This window comes from Mesoplodon mirus (assembly GCF_964341445.2).
Source record: "Mesoplodon mirus genome assembly, chromosome: 4".
Taxonomy (NCBI): Eukaryota; Metazoa; Chordata; class Mammalia; order Artiodactyla; family Ziphiidae; genus Mesoplodon; species Mesoplodon mirus.
Genome location: NC_138979.1, coordinates 95,582,618 through 95,601,963, shown reverse-complemented (window position 1 = coordinate 95,601,963; position 19,346 = coordinate 95,582,618). Strand labels below are relative to the sequence as shown.

Here is a 19,346-nt window from a genome sequence, read left to right as displayed (position 1 = left end):
ATCTTAATGAGAAAAATAATTTAAAACCCTGTAAGTGTTGTCTTTAATTTTATATTATTAAACATAGAACAGTAGAATTACAGATTTTTATACATACACTCTTTATACCACTACAATGACTTAAAATTTAGTACACTTATTCCTTTGCATCACTTGATTCCACTCATCCTTCACCTTGACCCTGAACTGCATATAGCACTTACGATTCTCTCAGAGTTGGGAGTCAGAGTAAGTTACAAATAACTTAATGCCCAGACTCATTCTATCAAGAGTAGTAGAATTCTTAGGATTAATATAAAAAGAGATGAGTCAGACATGACTGCAAAGTGAACTGCATTATAAACCACATCTTTACAAAGTGATGTATTAAAAGGGATAGAGCAGCTTAGAATTTATCATTTACCTCAGGGACTTAGTTGTTATAGGTAAAGTCAATATATAATATATAAAAATGGGATTCTAAAGGTGCTTCTGAAAGATGTCACCATTAATGGACTCCCAGAAAGAAGATGAAAGGATGGTGTTGAATTGTGAAACTAACAACTTTTCATGTTCTGCAATTAGTCTGAGAGATTATAGTTTCTTGCCTAAATTATCTGAACAATTAAATATTTTCAAATCACATTCCTAACCTCACAGAGCCACTTGAACAAAAGTTATTTTGGTTTAGCTCCATGAAGTATCTTTGGAAAATAATTTGTTGGATATATATAATTATTATGAGATAGTTTATGATAAAAATACACACTAATAAACACTGTACTTTGAAACCTGAACACGATACTTATAAGCTGATTGCTTTGAAGGTCCCCATTCGTTAGCATTGCATCATTTTCATGCTGCCTTTTTCAGTGGGCCAGGACCCATCTTTTTATAGATTTACCTTGTGAAAGGTTGCATAACATGCCAGAAAGACTTAAAAATGTCAGTGATGCAAGTAAGTTGCAAGAGTTTTAATGACAAAGCAAAACTTAAGTACTAGGTTCTAACTGCTAGTTTTGCAATTTTCAGGAAACACCATTTTCCTAGCTCTTGCGTTTTTGTATAGGTATAGAAAAGGGCTGGCAGCTATAGAACAGGAGATATGCTGTAGCAGTTTGAACTGAAGTATCTGGAATCTCACTGACTCGTGTGTCATCAAAGTTATACCAGGCGTGAGTCACTGAGTTTTTGCAGAAAGCAGTGTAGTGGCCACCATCCAGATCGCCAGAGTGGTTCTAGGGGAGAAAGGAATGTCACACAGTATTTACATTTGAATACTTTAACTATTAGAACCCAAACGGTAGGGCCAAGAAATTTTTATAATTGTCCCTTATACAAGCTAAAGGATTAAAAGCTAAATCATACGTTACGTCAAATCATACATATAGCCTGACTGGTATATTTTTCATGTCACTGAAATGGTTATATATTGTGTCCATCGATTATTTAATAGACTCTGTGAATGAAATAGGATAGTATTTGGCATCTTCTAATATTTATCAGTTAATACTTACTGAGTACCAACTGTACATAGACTATTAAACATCAAAGGAAATTTTAAAATAAGAAAATAGTCATCTTTCCTAAATGAGCTTATAGTTTAATCTTGAAGACACTCTAAGATAGACATGGAAAAAGACATTTAACATTGGAACAAGACATTAAAACAACTGCATACTGCTACCACACAATTTGCGGAGGTTGTACAGCAACAGCTCCCTTCGTCATCCAAGGCCCAAAAAAGAACCTGTTCTATTCTCTTTTTCCCATGTCTTCCCTAACCCAGTAAAGCAATGTTTGAAACAAAGGCATTGGAGAACCTCACTTCTCAGAAGGTGGTATGGCATAGAGCAGGGGTTGACAAACCATTTGCCCATGGGTCAAAGCCAGCCTGCTGCCTGTTTTTATATGGCCTGTGAACTAAGAATACATTTTATATTTTTATATGGTTGGAAAAAATCAGAAGAATAATATTTTGTGATGTGTGAAAATTATATGAACTTCAGATTTTTCAATGTCCTTAAATAAAGTTTTATGGGAACACAGCCATGCTCACTTGTTTGTTTTTAAGTGGCTGCTTTCACACGACAACTGTAAAGTTGAATAGTTACAAGAGAGACTATAGACTACATGGCCTGCAAATCCTAAAATATTTACTATCTAGCTTTTTAAGTCTGCTGACCCCTGGGGTAGAGGGAAGAAAATGGATTTTTCTCGTCAATTCTATGAATTCAGCTCTAATACTACACAATGACCTTAAGGAAATTATTTAACCTTTCTGAGCTTTAGTTCCCCTGTCTTTTAAAATGGGTAATAAGACCTTGTCTTATACAACTACTGTCTCTCTTATAGTGCTAGCACATAGGAGGTACTTATTAAGTGTTCCCTTAGACCTTCATCTTCCCCACATCTCCTGTTAAACCTTAGAGAAATATCCCAAAGCTGACATTTTAAAGATTCAGGCTCTGGTCCTGGTCTTGGCCATGTGACCTTAAGCTGATATGCTTAAACTTCCTTATTTATAAAATGGTGCCCATAATAGTGTGATGTAATTTGAGAAAAACAAAACATCTGGTGGATCCAGATGATGAAGTAATGTTCTAAAGTGACTAGACAGATTATGGCTGGAATATGTTCTGTTTTGATGACACTGTAAACAAACAAAAAAATTGACATAATAGAATAGGGTAGTCATTCTAGACTTCCATTCCCAGTAATTTTGGCAGACAATTAGCTAGCCTGAAAGCCTCAGTTATGAAACTGTAAAGAATGCTTGATAGGGACTTCCCTGGTGGCACAGTGGTTAAGAAACTGCCTGCCAATGCAGGGGACACAGGTTCGAGCCCTGGTCCAGGAAGATCCCACATGCCGCAGAGCAACTAAGCCCATACACCACAACTACTGAGCCTGCACTCTAGAGCCCCCAAGCCACAACTACTGAGCCCACGCACCTAGAGCCCATACTCCGCAACAAGAGAAGCCACCACAATGAGAAGCCCATGCACCACAACGAAGGGTAGCCCCCGCGCACCATAACTAGAGAAAGCCCATGTGCAGCAACGAAGACTCAACCAGCCAAAAAAAAAAAGAATGCTGGATAAAACATGGTAAATACCTTTTGAAATATATGGCTAACTTTAAAGATTGTATAGTGAGAGTAATCTCCAGGGGCCAAGAACAGAGGAAATAAAAGATGAGCATGATGTGTGGTTAATGCTGTGACTGCCTGAGAGCAAAGACAGTTCCTGGTCCCTGGAACCACAGTGCTTGGGTTTTAAAGGTCTCACAAGGGCTGGAGGTAAAGTCTTAAGTCCCTGCAAGGTGAGGAGTTGGATTGAAATCCACACACATAGCCACAACCTCTTAAAGAGAGTCACCCTCAATAAAAGAATAAACTAGGGGGGGAACAAATCCATTCTCCAGTGCGTAGCTTAGCTTAGGCTTTGGGTACAAAGAATAAAAGTCATTCCTGGAAAGTCACTACCACAGACCTGGCTTCTCTTTGGTTTGGGATTCAAATTTACACTACCGTCTGTGTCTCAGAATTCTGTGAATTTAAGGTGACAATGAAAAGTATCTGGGGGTTGCTTGGCAAAAGAAAAGAGAATTACTTTCTAATTGATGCACCTTAATTCAGGCTGCACAGGATACCCACATATAAAACCCAGTGATGCTGAACTCACAATTCAGTATTAAAGAGCTCACAAGGAAACAATTCACCATGAGTAAGAGTTAGAAGGCAATAAATAGCAAGATTAAAAACTCCAAGGACTTTAGGTAATAGAGACTATACAGAAAGTGTATAGACATTTAAGAAAAGGAAGCAAACTGAAAACCTAAAAACTTTCAGAAATGATAAATACTTGAAATTAAAAATTTAATATAGAGAGTAAATAGTACATAGAATTGAAGAGAGAATGAATAAACAATAGAAACAAAACAGGAAATTAACCTGAGTGTAGTAGCAACAAGACGTTGAATAAGGGACTTCCCTGGTGGCACAGTGGTTAAGAATCCTCCTGCCAGGGCAGGCGACATGGGTTCAAGCCCTGGTCCGGGAAGATCCCACATGCTGTGGAGCAACTAAGTCTGTGCGCCACAGCTACTGAGTCTGCCCTCTAGAGCCCACAAGCCACAACTACTGAAGCCCACACGACTAGAGCCCGTGCTCCACAACAAGAGAAGCCACCACAATGAGAAGCCTACACACCGCAACAAAGAGTAGCCCCCACTCGCCACAACTAGAGAAAGCCTGCGTGCAGCAACAAAGACACAATGCAGCCATAAATAAATAAATAAATAAACAAATAAATAAATAAAAATGGGCAGAGGAGCTGAATAGAATTTTTTCCAAGGAAGACACACAGATGGCCAACAGGTACATGAAAAAATGCTCAATATCACTAGTCATCAGAGAAATGGACATCAAAACCACAATGAGACATCACTTCACACCTGTTAGAATGGCTATTATTTAAAAAGATAAAGTGTCGGTGAGAATGTGAAGAAAAGGGAACCCTAGTACACTGTTGGTGGAAATGTAAGTTGGTGTAGCCACTATGGAAAACAGTATGAAGATTCCTCAAAAAATTAAAAATAGAACTACCATATGATCCAGCAATTCCACTCCTGGGCATATATCCAAAGAAAACCAAAACACTAATTTGAAAAAATATATGCACCCTTATGTTCATTGCAGCATTATTTACAATAGCCAAGATATGGAAGAAACCCAAGTGCCCATCAGTAGATTAATGGATAAAGAAGAGGTGTGGCATATATACACAATGGAATACTAGTCAGCCATAAAAGAAAAAGAATGAAATCTTGCCATTGGACCTAGCAGGTAGTATGCTAAGTGAAATAAGTCAGCCCGTGAAAGACAAATACTACACAATTTCACTTATATGTGGAATATGAAAAACAAAACAAATGAACAAACAAAACAGAAACAGAGTTATAGCTGCAGAGAGCAAACAAGTAGTTGCCAGAAGGGAGAGGCATAGGCAAAGGAAAGATAGATATGAGGGAGATTAAGAGGTACAAACTTTCAGTTGCAAAACAAATGAGTCACAGGGATGAAATATACAGTGTGGGGAATATAGTCAATAACTATATAATATCTTTGTGTAATGATATAGCATAGCTAGACTTACTGTAATCATTTTGAAATGTATAGAACTATCAAATCACTCTGTTGTGTGACAAGAACTAACATATTGTTTTAAGTCAATTATACTTGAAAAACAAACTCATAGAAAAAGAAACCAGATTTGTAGTTACCAGAGGCGGGGGGTGGGGGAAGGAGGAATTGGAGGAAGGTGGTCAAAAGGTACAAACTTCCAGTTATAAGACAAATAAGTACCAGCGATGAAATGTACAACATAAATGTAATTAACACTGTTGTGTGTCATATATGAAAGTTGTTATGAATAAATACTAGGAGTTCTCATCACAAGGAAAACTTTTTTTCTATTTAATTTTGTATTTAAATGAGATGATGGATGTTCATTAAACTTACTGTGATAATTTCATGATTAAATAATTATGCTGTACATCTTATACAGTGCTGTGTGTCAATTATATCTCAATAAAACTGGAAGAAAACAAAAGAAAAGAAAGAAAAGGACAGAAAAAGAACAAATAATATCATCCAAAAGAAAGCTGGAATAGTTTTTTCAATATCAGACTAGACAGACTTTAAGTGAAATGGTATGGCTAAGTATTTAAAGATTCCCCTAGCATGATAAAAGGAACAATTCACTACAAAGATGTAAAATTGCACACATAGCTTCAAATTATGACAATTACTGGAAAATTTTGGTAAAATCAGTCTTTTTTATCATATATCTTTCAGTTATTAATCTTGTTAAAGCAAACAAAAACTTATTAAGAGTATATATTCAAATAACACAATTAATGAATTATATTTAATGGACATATGGAACCCTGAACCTAATTTAAAAATTCTTTTCAAGCACACACAAAACTATGACACAAAGTGAGTATCAACACGTACCAAGAATGGATAACATTTGGACCATATTTTCTGATAAGAATGCAGTTAAATTAGAAATTAGTAACAAAAAGATGACTAAATAAAATTATGTTTGGAATTTTTCAAATGCACCTCTAAATAACATGTTGATGGAAACTCAAAGAAAGTATAAGAAGGGAAATAAAGATCAGAAATTAATGAAATAGAACACAACGGAATAAAGAATCAACAAAACCACAAGCTGGTTCTTTCAGATAACAAAATAGATAAACTTTGGCAAGACTGACCAAGAAAAAACAGATTAGACACAGATAATATTAAGAATAAACAAAGGGAGAACTGAGAATTCAATAGAGATATTAAAATTTCAAGAGTATAATGTGAGCAATTTTATGCCAATAAATTTGAAAATGTAAAAAATGGGAAGTTTTAAAAATAATTTTTTAAACCATGCTAAAGTAAAACAAAGCTTTTATAAGATAGAATAGGTAAGTGTCTTCATGATCTTTGAGTAGAGCAATTTGTGGTATTTTCACGCAGTGTAATACTATACAGCAATGAGAAGGAATAAACTACAATACATGCAACAATATGAATGAATGTTGCATAATTTTGAGTAAAAGCAGCCAGGCACAAAAGAGTACACACAGTATGATTCCATTTCTATAAAGCGCAAGAGCTGGCAAAACCTATTCTGTCAGCAGCCAGTGGTCTCCTGGACTAGAAGGGGGCACAAGGGCAGTTAGGGTGCTGGTAATATTCTACTTGAACTGTTTTCTGGTTACATGGGCAGGTTACCTTTATGAAAATTTATTGAGTTTTACATTCATGGCTTGCATTTTTCTATATGTATGTTTTATCTCAAAAAGTTTATTTTTTCAAAAATGAAGAAACAGAAACTCCTGAAATAGTCTCATCCTGGCTAAAGCAAATTGACCAAATATTTAAAAATCCACCCACCAAGAATAAAAATTTCAGGACCAGATAGTTTTTTTGTTTAATTCTACCAGCCTTTCAAAAAACAAGTTATTTTTATCTTCTGCAGACTGTGCCAAAGAATAGAAAAGAATGGCCAGTTTATTTTATGAGGCTAGAAACAGGCTGATCCTCAAGACAAAAACAGAAAAGAACAGTATGAGACAGTTACACGTTAGTTTCTCGACTGTGAAAATAGATATAAAAAATGTGAAAACATTTTTAGCAAAGAAAAAAAATTAAGTGTTTTATGTTAATAGATTAAAGGAGAGATTCAGGTCAGTTATCTTCAAAATGTGATCTGGGAGAACACACACACACACACGTATATATAAAGTTTCATGTGTTAGCACATGACAATGCATTATACAATGCAGGAGCAGAATACTGGAAACAACCTAACTGTCCAGCAACAGGAGAAATGATAAATAAATAGACACAACGAATTAGTAAAGCAGGTAAATATATGCACTAAAGCTAATATATCAGTATGGATTAATATCATAAAAATAATGCTGAGGAAAAAAGTTACAGAAGGATATGTACAGTTAATGATACTAGACTTATAAAACACGCAAAATACACTATATCACACATGTGTGATAAAAGTATGAAAGTATAGTATAGACACATACGAAAAAATGCATGGGTATAATTCCCTCCAAATTCAGGACAGAGAAGGGAGGGGACTGGGGTTGTTAAAGATACACAGGGGCTTGATTTTTTCTACAATATTCTATTCTTAACATCTGTGTGCACACTTACTGTATTCTGTTTTCTGTGCCTGAAATATTTCATAATTTTAAAAAGTTTTTTAGAAACCAGTCATCTGAAAAGGGTTGAAGGAGGTAAACATTGTTGGTGTATGATCACTATTTTCAATTTTTTTTTTTTTTTTTTTTTTTTTTTTTTGCGGTACGCGGGCCTCTCACTGTTGTGGCCTCTCCCGTCTCTCCGGACGTGCAGGCTCAGCGGCCATGGCTCACGGGCCCAGCCGCTCCGCGGCATGTGGGATCTTCCCGGACCGGGGCACGAACCCGCGTCCCCTGCGTCGGCAGGCGGACTCTCAACCTCTGCGCCACCAGGGAAGCCCTATTTTCAAATATTTGAAGGGTCATCATGTATAAGAAAGAAGAATGTGTTCTGTTTAACTAACACATATGTACAAGCATTTGTTAACCAAAAAGCCATATACATACTACTATTACTACCTCAGAGGACAGAATTAGGACAAATGGAAGGAGTTACAAGGACGAAGGTAGATTTGTGCCCCATACAGAGAGACAAGTTAACAGTCAGAAGCAGCATAACATGGCAGTGAGAGCAGGACTGTTTGGAGCCAGCCTGCCTGGCTTCAGGTCCTGGCTCTGCCCTTTGTAGGCAGTAGATTGGAGCAGATTATTTAACCTCTGTTCCTATTTCCCATTCTGTAAGATGGGGATAATAATAGTGCCTACACTTCACAGGGCTACATAAGGATTAAATGATTGATTATTCATAAAGTGCTTGGAACAGTCCTTGGTACATAGCAAGCACTACATGTTTGTAAAATAAATCAAACAAATCTGGCAGATAAAGAATCTTCCTTATAAAGCAGGAAGCTCTTTAAGGGCTTATTCAAAAGCTGGATAAATCTCTGTTAAGGGTGGTGTGGAGGTAATCTTTCCCTTCTGGTCTAGCTGAGTACTTCTCAAACTTCCATATGCATTCGAATCACATGGGGATCTTGATAAAATGCAAGTTTCTAGTCAGTAAATGTGGGGTGGAGCCTGAGATTCCTTATTTCTAACAGGTGTCTCCTGGGGACGACACCTTGAGTAATAGAGCTATGGCTGGCCTTTCCCTATGACCATACATCGTAGTTTCTAAGATGCTTAGTTCTTGTTTCTGATCAATCATCAATTTGCAGAAAATTCTAGATATATTTCTCTTTCAAAACCAATTTTTACCCTTCAATTAACTAATAATTTAAACACTAAAAGGGTTAAGAATTTATAGGAAGCTTGGGTGACTCTTTTTATGTAACTGTAGATAATTACCACGTAATTTTTTATAAATTCTGCTTTTGGATTTTTTTTGAAGCAGAAACACTTATAATGAGATGTTAAAACAGTAGAATATGGGGGGGGCGTATCATTTTGGAATTCACATTAGAGTCTTTTATGATAGGGAAGAGGATGTCACTCTAGATTTCCAAATTGGTGAGTGAGAGAAGGAAAATCATATTTAAGGGCAGGATAAATTAGAAAGGAGAATGTCAAGGCTTGAAGTAAAAAGAAAAAAGTAAAGAGGGTTTTTTTTTTTAAGTTTGAAGTATGGTTCTGAGAGATGTTAAAGAGAAAGACCAGTGGGATCAACATTTTATATTAATTCAGTGATAAGCCCAAAAGGGGAATTAGACTTCAGTACACCGGAGGGCTCTGGTGAATCATACTGGGCTCCAGTGGGAGCCCCGCCCATCTGACATTGGACACAACTGGACCTCCAGTTTCAACTGAAATCTGAATGTTCTGAAGCAGATCTTTAACACTGTGATCCAGAATAGAAACCCAGAAAATGTCCTGTTGCTTGGGGTGGTTGATGTTGTGGGAAGTTCTAGGTGATTTGGTCTGAATTATACTCCATGCTTTCTTTCCTTCAGGGAATCCTCAATGATGACAGTTGATTTAGAGCCAAAGGGAACCCCCAGAGTTTCCTTAGGACTGATGCACACAGGCAGTGAGTCTATGGCTACCGTGTACCTAGTGTTTGGGGCTTTCACCATAGAGGGGCTCGTGATTATTCAACATAAAGCTATTGGAACCGACTTCTGCCGCCCCCGGAGCACAGGTCACAAATGTCCCTAGATCTGAAATAGCCTGTCTCTACTATTGTTATAGTATTATTTATTAGTATAAATACTACTAAACAAATACTCTGTAGTAGTATAGAGTAGAGGGACAGTGGGGAGGCAGCATAGAGGACATTGTATTCTTTCATGTATTCTTTCACTGCTCTACTGTTCAAGGTCAAAGCAGGGAGTTTCCAGGCTCTATATTTTGTTTTAAAAAGGGCAGTATAGGAGAAGTCAGGGAGAGATAGAAGTAGTAGTCATTCAAGCAGATAATTCTACAGTTTTCTTTAAACCTGTGTTACTTTAAATAGTTTCAGTATTTTACTCACCACCAGTGCACAGAGGTTATATTTAGGATGTTTCCGAAAAACTGGACAAATGTAAGGAGTAAGGTCCAAGTTAGTGAGCGGGTAATGAATATCTGTCCTCAGTTTCCTTTTCATTGTACCCAGAATGTCAAACCTGCAGAGATATAATAGATGTGTAAAATAGAAAGTAAGTTTGTGAACCACTCATGAATGAAGTCCACATACCTTCACAAGTTCCAAGTACAGTTAAAAGTAATTTCTTGGAAAGATTATTTTGTGTAGACCTATACATAAATTATTTTTTTCTTATCTACATATATTTGAATCTCCACAGCCAAAACTGAGGCTGAAGTGGGCCAAGAACCTGAGTCAGGAAGTGAGACAGGGTAGAGTCAATCTAGCGGGAGAAAAAGAAAGGGATAAAGCCAAGCTCAGCGTCGGGGGGAGTAGAAATCACATTGATAACTTCCAGAAGTCTTCCCTCCATCTGATGCTGTTCACTCTAACCAAGCTGACTCAGCTTTTCCTTATGTTGATTTCAGCACACACTGTCTTCGCAGTGTCCTGTTTTCCAACTTGGAGGTTTTAATATATCTTTAATAAGATAAAATTTTGTGAAAATCTTGTCACATTCTCTATGTGTTATACAGATCAGCAGTTCCCAAATCTGAGTTCATATCAGAATCACCCCAGAGCTTTTTAAAGAATAAATTATGTTCATTTTGGAAAAACAGCTGGTTTAGGTCAGGGGAAAGGAAATTACTGGGTGAGGCTGAGATATTCTTGTGCCAGAAAGCAAGAAATCTTGTTTGCAAAAACTAAGGGAATATCATATCATATGACCCAGCAATCCCATGCCTAGGTATCATCTCAGAAGAAACAAAGACTTACATCCACACAGAAACCTATATGCAAAATTTATAGCAGCTGTATTCATATCTGCCCCAAACTGGAAACAACTCAAATGTTCATCAACTAGTGAATGGATCAACAATTTTGGTACATTCATAGAAGGGTATACTACACAACAATCAAAAGGGAGGAACCATGACTACATTCCACAACATGGGTTAATCTCATTGTGCTAGGTGAAAGAAGCCAAACTCAAAAGGCCATATATGGTATAACATACGACATTCTGGAAAAGGCAATAAAGATGGAAATCAGATCAGAAGTTTCTAGGGGCTGAGGGTGGGAGAAGGAATTGATTATAAAGGAACATGAGAAAACTTTTTGGGGTGATGGAAAGAACCTCTGTTGGCAGTGATGGTTACATTACATTTGTCAAAATTCATAGAACTATATAAAAGAAGGATACATTTTATATGTGTAAGTAAACTTAAATTAACTAATGGGGTCACAGGAGTTGGCTTGAAGGGGATCCCACTGGCCAACTTCTAACAATTTGAACATGGAGAGGAATGATAATAGTAATGGATATTAAACCAATTAAGTTTAAAAATATCCATGAGTCCAGAGTGATACTAGTTACAGAGGGGAAAACTACTATACCTTTAAATGGTGAGATCTTATAGTCACTACCTTAACTAAGTGATCAAACTTAACATTACCAATAGTGGGACAAACTTTTATTATTTGCCTCCTGATGTAATGTAATGACAAGTCCATAACATCAGCTATGGCAAATTCTTGCTAAAAAAAAAAAAAAAGTTTAGCCTGTATCTAACTATGGGGAAACTATTAGACAAATCCAGGATGGGTGACATAATCTAAACAAACTTAAAATGAGAAAAAAAATGTTTAAATATATAAAAAGAGGGAAGGAGTCTTCTAGATTAAAAGAGACAGCCAAATGCAATGTCTGACTCTTGACTGGATACTAGATTGGAAGAAAAGTTATGAAAGATATTTTGGGGATGGGGGAATTTAGATATGGACTGTATCTTGGGTGATATAAAATTATTGTTAAATTTCTTGGGCTATAGATAATGGTGTTGTGATTATGTAGGAGAATGTCCTATTCTCAGGTGATACATGCTGAAGTATTTAAGCATGAAATGCCATGGTGTTTGCATCTTACTTTAGACGGTTCAGCTAACAAAATGGAAGGGAGGGCTGGAGGGAGAAAGAGACAGACAGGAAGAACAAAAGGAAATGTGGCAAAGTGGCACCAACTAATGAAGATTCTAGGGTATATGGGTATTCATTATATACCTTTTCAAATTTTCTGTAGATTTGTAACTTTTAAAAATAAAAACTGGGACTTCCCTGGTGGCGCAGTGGTTAAGAATCTGCCCGCCAATGCAGGGGACACGGGTTCGAGCCCTGGCCCGGGAATATCCCACATGCCGCAGAGCAACTAAACCCGCGCTCCACAACTACTGAGCCTGTGCTCTAGAGCCCGCGAGCCACAACTACTGAAGCCCGTGTGCCCTAGAGCCCATGCTCCGCAACAAGAGAAACCACCGCAATAAGCCTGCGCACCGCAACCCACGCTCCACAACTAGAGAAAGCCCGCACAGCAACAAAGACCCAATGCAGCCAAAAATAAATTAAAGAATAAAAATAATAACTGAGGGCGGTGGGGGGTGTTAAAATTTTAAATAGTGATGCTTAGATTCCACCTCAGACCTGTGTGAACAGAATCCCCAAGGGTGGAGCTAGGGAATTTATTTATTTATTTTATAACATCTTTATAGGAAATTTATTTTTTAAAAGCACTCAAAGTGAGTGCCAAATGTCCATCGACAGTTGGACAAACAAAATATAATGTACATACATACGATAGAGTATTATTCAGCTATAAAAAGGAATGAACTTCTGGTACATGTCCCAACAAGGATGAACCTTGGAAACATGCTAAGTGAAATAGGCCAGCAAAAAGGACAAATGGTGTGTGACTACACTTATATGAAGTACCAGAACAGGCAAAGTTATAGACACAGAAAGTAGACTGGAGGTTACCAGGAGCTGGGAGGGAAGAGGAATGGGGAGTTATTGCTTAATGGTTCCCGAGTTTCTGTTGAGGGTGATGAAAAAGTTTTGGAAAATCGATGCACAATATTGTGAATGTAATTAATGCCAGTGAAATTATATACTTAAAGTGGCAAATTTTGTTATATATATTTTACCACAGATTTTTAAAAATTAATGTAATATACTCAACACCATTGAATTGTACACTTAAATAGGTGAATTGCATGGTATGTGAATTATATCATGATAAAGCTGTTCAAAAAATCTTCTCACAAAATTTCAAAATCCATACCTTTTTAAGTGAAAGACAATTATTTTTGGTGCTTTAGATATACTGGCCTTCACAGTTGTTTTTTCTTGGTTTCGCAAAAGGAACAGTAAATTTGGTTGTTCCAGGTCAGTGTGTCTTGTTGAAAAAAACACTGGAGACAGTCCTGTTGAGGGAAAAAGCATTTGGTGACCAAACTGAATCCACTGCAACCTGGGGTCCTGTCTATATTAGAACTCTGAAAGAGCTGCGGAAATGTAATCCTCGGTGCTTTTCTCCAAGTCCAAGAGATGCCAGCGTCGCAAGCTGCAGCTTGGATATAGTCCACCTGGCAAAGGAGGTGCTGCCTTCTCAATGAGTTATTGAAATAGATCCAAATGTCCATCTCATTTCTAATCTCTGAATCAGCATTTTAACATTTCTGGTTTGTTTCAGAATAATACCAACTATGCAATTTCCACTAACCAAGTCAGGCAGCTGCTTTAAGTTATTCATCTCATCAGAAAAGTGATCTGGGGACTGAAAAATGACCGTATCCCTGTATTTGGGGGTGGCCCATAATAAAGACAGCAGAACAGAGAGAATTAGATCTCATGCCCACAGGAGACATCCTCAACCAGCCAGGCTCCCCGCTCTGCAAACCATTAACCTAAAGAGGAAGATGAGTACAGATTGCCAGCACCTCACTTAGAGGCTTTGGAATTCATCTTCAGTAGTGTTTAGCAGTTTGATCTGAGAACAAAGCCCAGTTCTGAACAAGTAGTAGGATTATTTTCTCTAACTCTGGTATTTCAAGACTTTTAGCAATTTAAGAAGAAAAATATAGGGGCTTCCCTGGTGGCGCAGTGGTTGAGAGTCCGCCTGCCGATGCAGGGGACGCGGGTTCGTGCCCCACTCCGGGAAGATCCCACATGCCGCAGAGCGGCTGGGCCTGTGAGCCATGGCCGCTGAGCCTGCGCGTCCGGAGCCTGTGCGTCCGGAGCCTGTGCTCCACAACGGGAGAGGCCACAACAGTGAGAGGCCCGTGTACCGCAAAAAAAAAAAATAAAAAAAAATAAAAAAGAAGAAAAATATAAATGTGTGTTTTCCTGCAAGGAAACTTATTGCTCCCTCCCTCCTCACAATTCCCTGGCTTTTACTGCCACCTTCCACCCACCCCTGCCACCCACTCCCACCACTCCTCCGTTTACAGATTAACTTTTGGTATTATGGTAAAGAAAACTCGAGAGGTAAACCAAGGCACTATTCCATTCTATCTTCCCCCCAGATTCCTCAGCTTTTTTCCAAAACATAAGAGCTCAAGAATAAGAGTCAAAGTCATTTCCTAATATGTACCTACAGACCTCTGGGATGAGAAAGGGCCATAAAAGTTTTATATGTATAAATTCCCTATATGCACCAAGCTATCTCAATAGACTGAATAAAGCCCACCCATCTTTCCAGTTTTACAGTAAGGCTCTTTCATTGAACACATTTAGAGATGCATCTGAATTCATAGTAACTTTTGGTTGTATGTCACTTTTCTACAAAACATTCTCATCACGGGTTTCCAATTTTTTTAAGTTATAAAGTAGCTCCCTTCATACTAGAAAATGTAGGAAACAGCCTTGGGAAAACCCAGGGCTGGGGTAGAGGAAGACAAAAGAAGTCTCCAGGAGTAAGAATCCCTACCTGAAGAGAGCACTCATATTTGGATGGAATGGGGAGGGAGAGGACGGTGAAGACTTCGTTCCTGTAGGTACAGTTCTCACACTTTAAACATATGATGCTATAATGGGGCTGCCCTTCAAACAGCCGGGTGATGATGGAGGACTCGTTGGCAATCATCTTCCTACAGAATCTCGGAATAGATCTTTTTTCATATGATCTTCTTCAGTGGTACTGAATAAAGGAACAAATTCACCCCAAATCAACTACTGGTTATCAAAAATTTTTTAATAGAATGACCTGATTTTTCTAACAGAATGCTACCCAGAACCACTTAGTTTTGGATTCAGAAAATAAACAGAATAAGAACTTCTTAAGAGCATATGTGTGATTTCTGATAATTCAGTTATTTCCCTCTTTAAGTGAAGCTGAGGAACAAGGACACCCTAACCCTGGTAAAAATACATGTCCATGGTCATAAACTGACAGTAAATGATAATGTGATATAGGGTCCTGCAGGCAGTTTTTCCTGGGCAGAGGGTAAGCTGCAAACTAGCTTCTGGTCATGCAAGCTGATCTAGAGGTAAGATGAAGGAATTGGATCTCTCCTCCAGTCCCTTCAGGTTATGTTCCTTAGTCTCTTCTTTTATTGTTAGAAAAAAATTTTTTTAAAGAGCAAATCTTAAACTCCAAAGGCAGCCCGATTTCACTAGCCTTGTAGCCTGATTTAAATCTAGCTGATGCTCAGGAACAGTATTTCCGGGAGCACACCCTGACTGGTGATTCTACAGCCTCAGCAGAATATACATTCTGAAGGCGCTTTAGCTCCATGGTCAGCTATGCTTTGGAACTGTGCACAAGGCTCCGCTTTGGCTGCTTCTTTCATCACACCCACCTGCCCGTGTCTTCCACCTGACAGTATTTTGATGCCTCTAACTCCAAGTTTAACCTTGAGAACCAGAATGCTATTTATTTCAGACTGGCTGCAGATGAGGACCTCAGTGATTTTTACTGACCATCACCCTCCCCTCTGGCTAAAAAAAGTGCTGCTGTGAATATCTCAGTAAAAATTAAAAATGGAGCTGAGGATTGCAGATGAGAGGGATTAACAGTAATAGTTTGTGGTCTTTCATGATAAATGTCTCCTGGCTATGAGGTAAGCTAACAGCAGCACAAAGACACTGCATAAAGTCTAGGGCATATCTTTGGAGAGTGTGGGTCTCATATCAAGGCTGAAGGTAGTGAGTCTTATAAATAAAGGCAACCTCCTTAGTAACTGGCAACTTCATGTTCTATTAAATATATGTCCTAATCCAGCGAAGAACTCAGGTTAGGCACATTTAGTACAAAGATGAAACTGCAGTTTACAGATCTGTCCTTTCACCTTACACCAAGCTTAATATTCCCTCGGGTTTGTAGCTACCAAGAACACTTGTTTTAAGTTGTAAATTTTATATATTATACCTCATGAGGAATATATTTTTATAAAAAAATGTAATTTTCACTCTAAAAAAATAGTCAATGCAGATGTTACTGCAAAGGAAACTAGACCAGTGGTCCCCACACCTGTTGATTACTGGAAATCCCAAGTGAGTTTCCCCAGAAGACAACCCAGACATTCTAATTCAAGAACACCAGAGGGCCTAAGAAGCTGTGCCATAAAATCTCCCCAGGTGATTCTGATAAACAGCTAAATTGGGGAAATACAGGCCCATTCAAATACTAACTTGAATGTTCCCCATAGTGACCCCAGCACCTGTGTTCAGCACAGAGTAGGCAATACTGACTGAACAAATAAAAGAATGAAAAGTGAAAGTTGCTGATAGAGCTAAAGGTCTATTTCAAGGCCATTAATTCTACTTACCTTTTTCAGAGTTTCATGAAGTTCATTCAGGACATAAATCAAAAATTCCTGAGCATCTTGCTGCATCTTTTTCATAAATGCTGGGTAGAGTTTGCCAAAAGCTGACCAAAATATTTCTGGTGAGACACAGTCAGAGTCTCCAAGCCACATGTCTGTAATCACAGAGGCAAAAGCAGTGGCAACCTCACTGCAATCCCTTGGAAGAAGGAAGGGAAATGATTCCGGCTAAGCATGTGGCATCAGACCCCAAACAAAGCTTCATTCATTTCTTGGTTGACCTTCCCATTTTACTCACCCTAGAAATGGGATCTGGGGCACTGTAGCCTCTCCTAACTGGTTTAGCCCTTCATAGGGACACCAGAGGGTCCCTTCCCTAACCTCACCTTGGAGAGCAGGGGTGAGGGCCCGGCTGCAGGGATGGCAAATGATCTTACTTTTGAAGAGCGGTAATGTACTTTCCAGAGAGAAAGTATTCCACCAGCGGTGAGATGCTGCAGAGACACTGTAAGATGGCATTCATGTAGCATGTGTTGCCCAGGTTCCGCAGACCAGTCACGCCCTGGATATGGGGCTGGTTCTCATCAGCCTCATTAACTGGAAAGGGGTCATAGTGATCTGTGCACTCCGTGCTGTGTTGGTGCCACATGGAAGAAACGACAGCATTTTGAGGAAACAAAATACGTACAAACGAAATAAGGCCGTCTCAACCTAATGACACAAAGAAGAGTCCTTTATAAGACTTCCACCAAATACATTCCCTATTAAAGACAGAAGCATTCGGACTTGGAGTCTAAAATTGCATTACTTTGTTTGGGACTCTTTGAACAGTGCCTGCGGCCAAATAAGCAGAGATAAAGTTTCTTCCTAAAACCAAAGCAAGAGAACAGAAAAAATTGGCCTTTCAGAGACCTAGAATTGCTTTGCTAAAATGCAGACTTCCTCTCTAAATACCAAAGTATTTCCTTTTTTGCTGGGCAAGTAATTTAATTATTATTAGCAGTAATAATAATAACAACAGATAGTTAATAACAATAGCTATCTTGTATTGACCTGACACTATTTTAAGTACTTAACATGAACTTTCCCATTTAATTATTTCAACAATTCTATGGGGTAGGTACAGTTATTTTTAAATCCTGTTTTACAGGTGAGATATCATGTGTAAATAAATGGTTTCATCATTTGCCCATGGTAATATACTAAGGCATGTGCAGTGGCACATAGAAGGGGTATCTATCTATCTATCTATCTACCTATCCATCATCTGTCTGTCAAGAGTTATTTGGATTTATATATCAAATATTAGGAGTATGTATGTGTGTGTATATACATATATATGCCATATATACATTTGAGAGCATAATATATACACATATTAAGAGAATATATACATATATTAAGAGCACATACATATGTGTGTATGTTATATATGTATACATAATACATACATATATAAACACACACACACATACATAGAGAGGGGGAGAGAAAGAGCATTTAGTTTAAATTTTGATGGTCACTTACTAGTTACATGATCTGGGACTCATATCTGTTTCTCATCTATAAAATAGGAATAATGTTACCTGCCTTATAGGATTGTTGGATTGTGAGGATTAAACAATGCAAGGAACGAGGCACAGATTACATAGTTAATGGTAACCTAAAAATATTTCTTTAAAGAAATGACTGATCCAGGATGTCCTTAACAGTAGCTACGGAATTCGTGTGTCCATGTGGATCAACCAGACCTGCACAGAGGAGAGGGTCCTCTTCTTTGCACACAGAGCTTCCTTTTGTAATTTGGCTACTGTACCAGGCAGCCCAGTATCTTCATCCTTTTGGGTTTTCTTTCCACGTAGTATCTAAAACTGGGACTCCAGGAGACAGCTACCTCATGTCAGTACCTCTACTTACAATCCTGCCAGTTTGAAAAGTGCTCTCTTTTACACGGAGGGACATTTTCCCTTTTATTTACCAATGTCACAGGAGGCCCTGGGCTGTCACTCTTTAGGAATAACTATTGGCTAGATATTAAATAACATCTTTCCATCCCTTCCCTTTGGGAGACCCCCAATGGGTCAACCCTGAGGAATCCATTCAAAATTCGGCATGTACCACCTGACCCCTTTAAGCATGGCTTCCCCCCCACCCAAGCCCAGCCCAGCTAAGCTTATCTAGAAAACTGTAGTAGACAGAGGCTCACAGGACATAGTAGATACCAGAGTCATCTTCAGTGAAAGGCTGTTGTGAAGCCATTTTATTGAAACGACGTTGGTCTTTCACTTCTATTCAGGAGCTACGTCTAATCCTTTTAACTTCATTTCTCCAAGCCTGTTACTTTGGCTCTTCTTGTTTGTAATAAACAACTCATATGTTCCTTCCTACTTTCAGTAGCTGCAAACTGATTTCATCCATACTTCAGGTACTTTCCAACTTGGATTTCCCATACATCATAATCCTTTACATTACACTTCAAAGTTCTAGAATGATGCTTGAGATACTGTTACTTGGTTGCTTTAAAACTTAAAAGATTA

The 19,346-nt window shown here is 38.2% G+C and overlaps 1 protein-coding gene across 1 annotated transcript; it reads right to left on the bottom strand.

Annotated features, from left to right (window-relative positions):
• Positions 1-16: 16 nt before the first annotated feature.
• USP50 (ubiquitin specific peptidase 50) lies at positions 17-19,068 on the bottom strand (the record flags this gene model as incomplete). Its single annotated transcript, XM_082616901.1, is given in 9 exon segments — positions 17-1,217; positions 10,118-10,250; positions 13,326-13,389; positions 13,392-13,467; positions 14,973-15,173; positions 15,177-15,182; positions 16,813-17,008; positions 17,247-17,441; positions 19,016-19,068. Coding segments are annotated over 9 exon segments (1,116 nt in total). The 3' UTR covers positions 17-1,025.
• Positions 19,069-19,346: the final 278 nt, after the last annotated feature.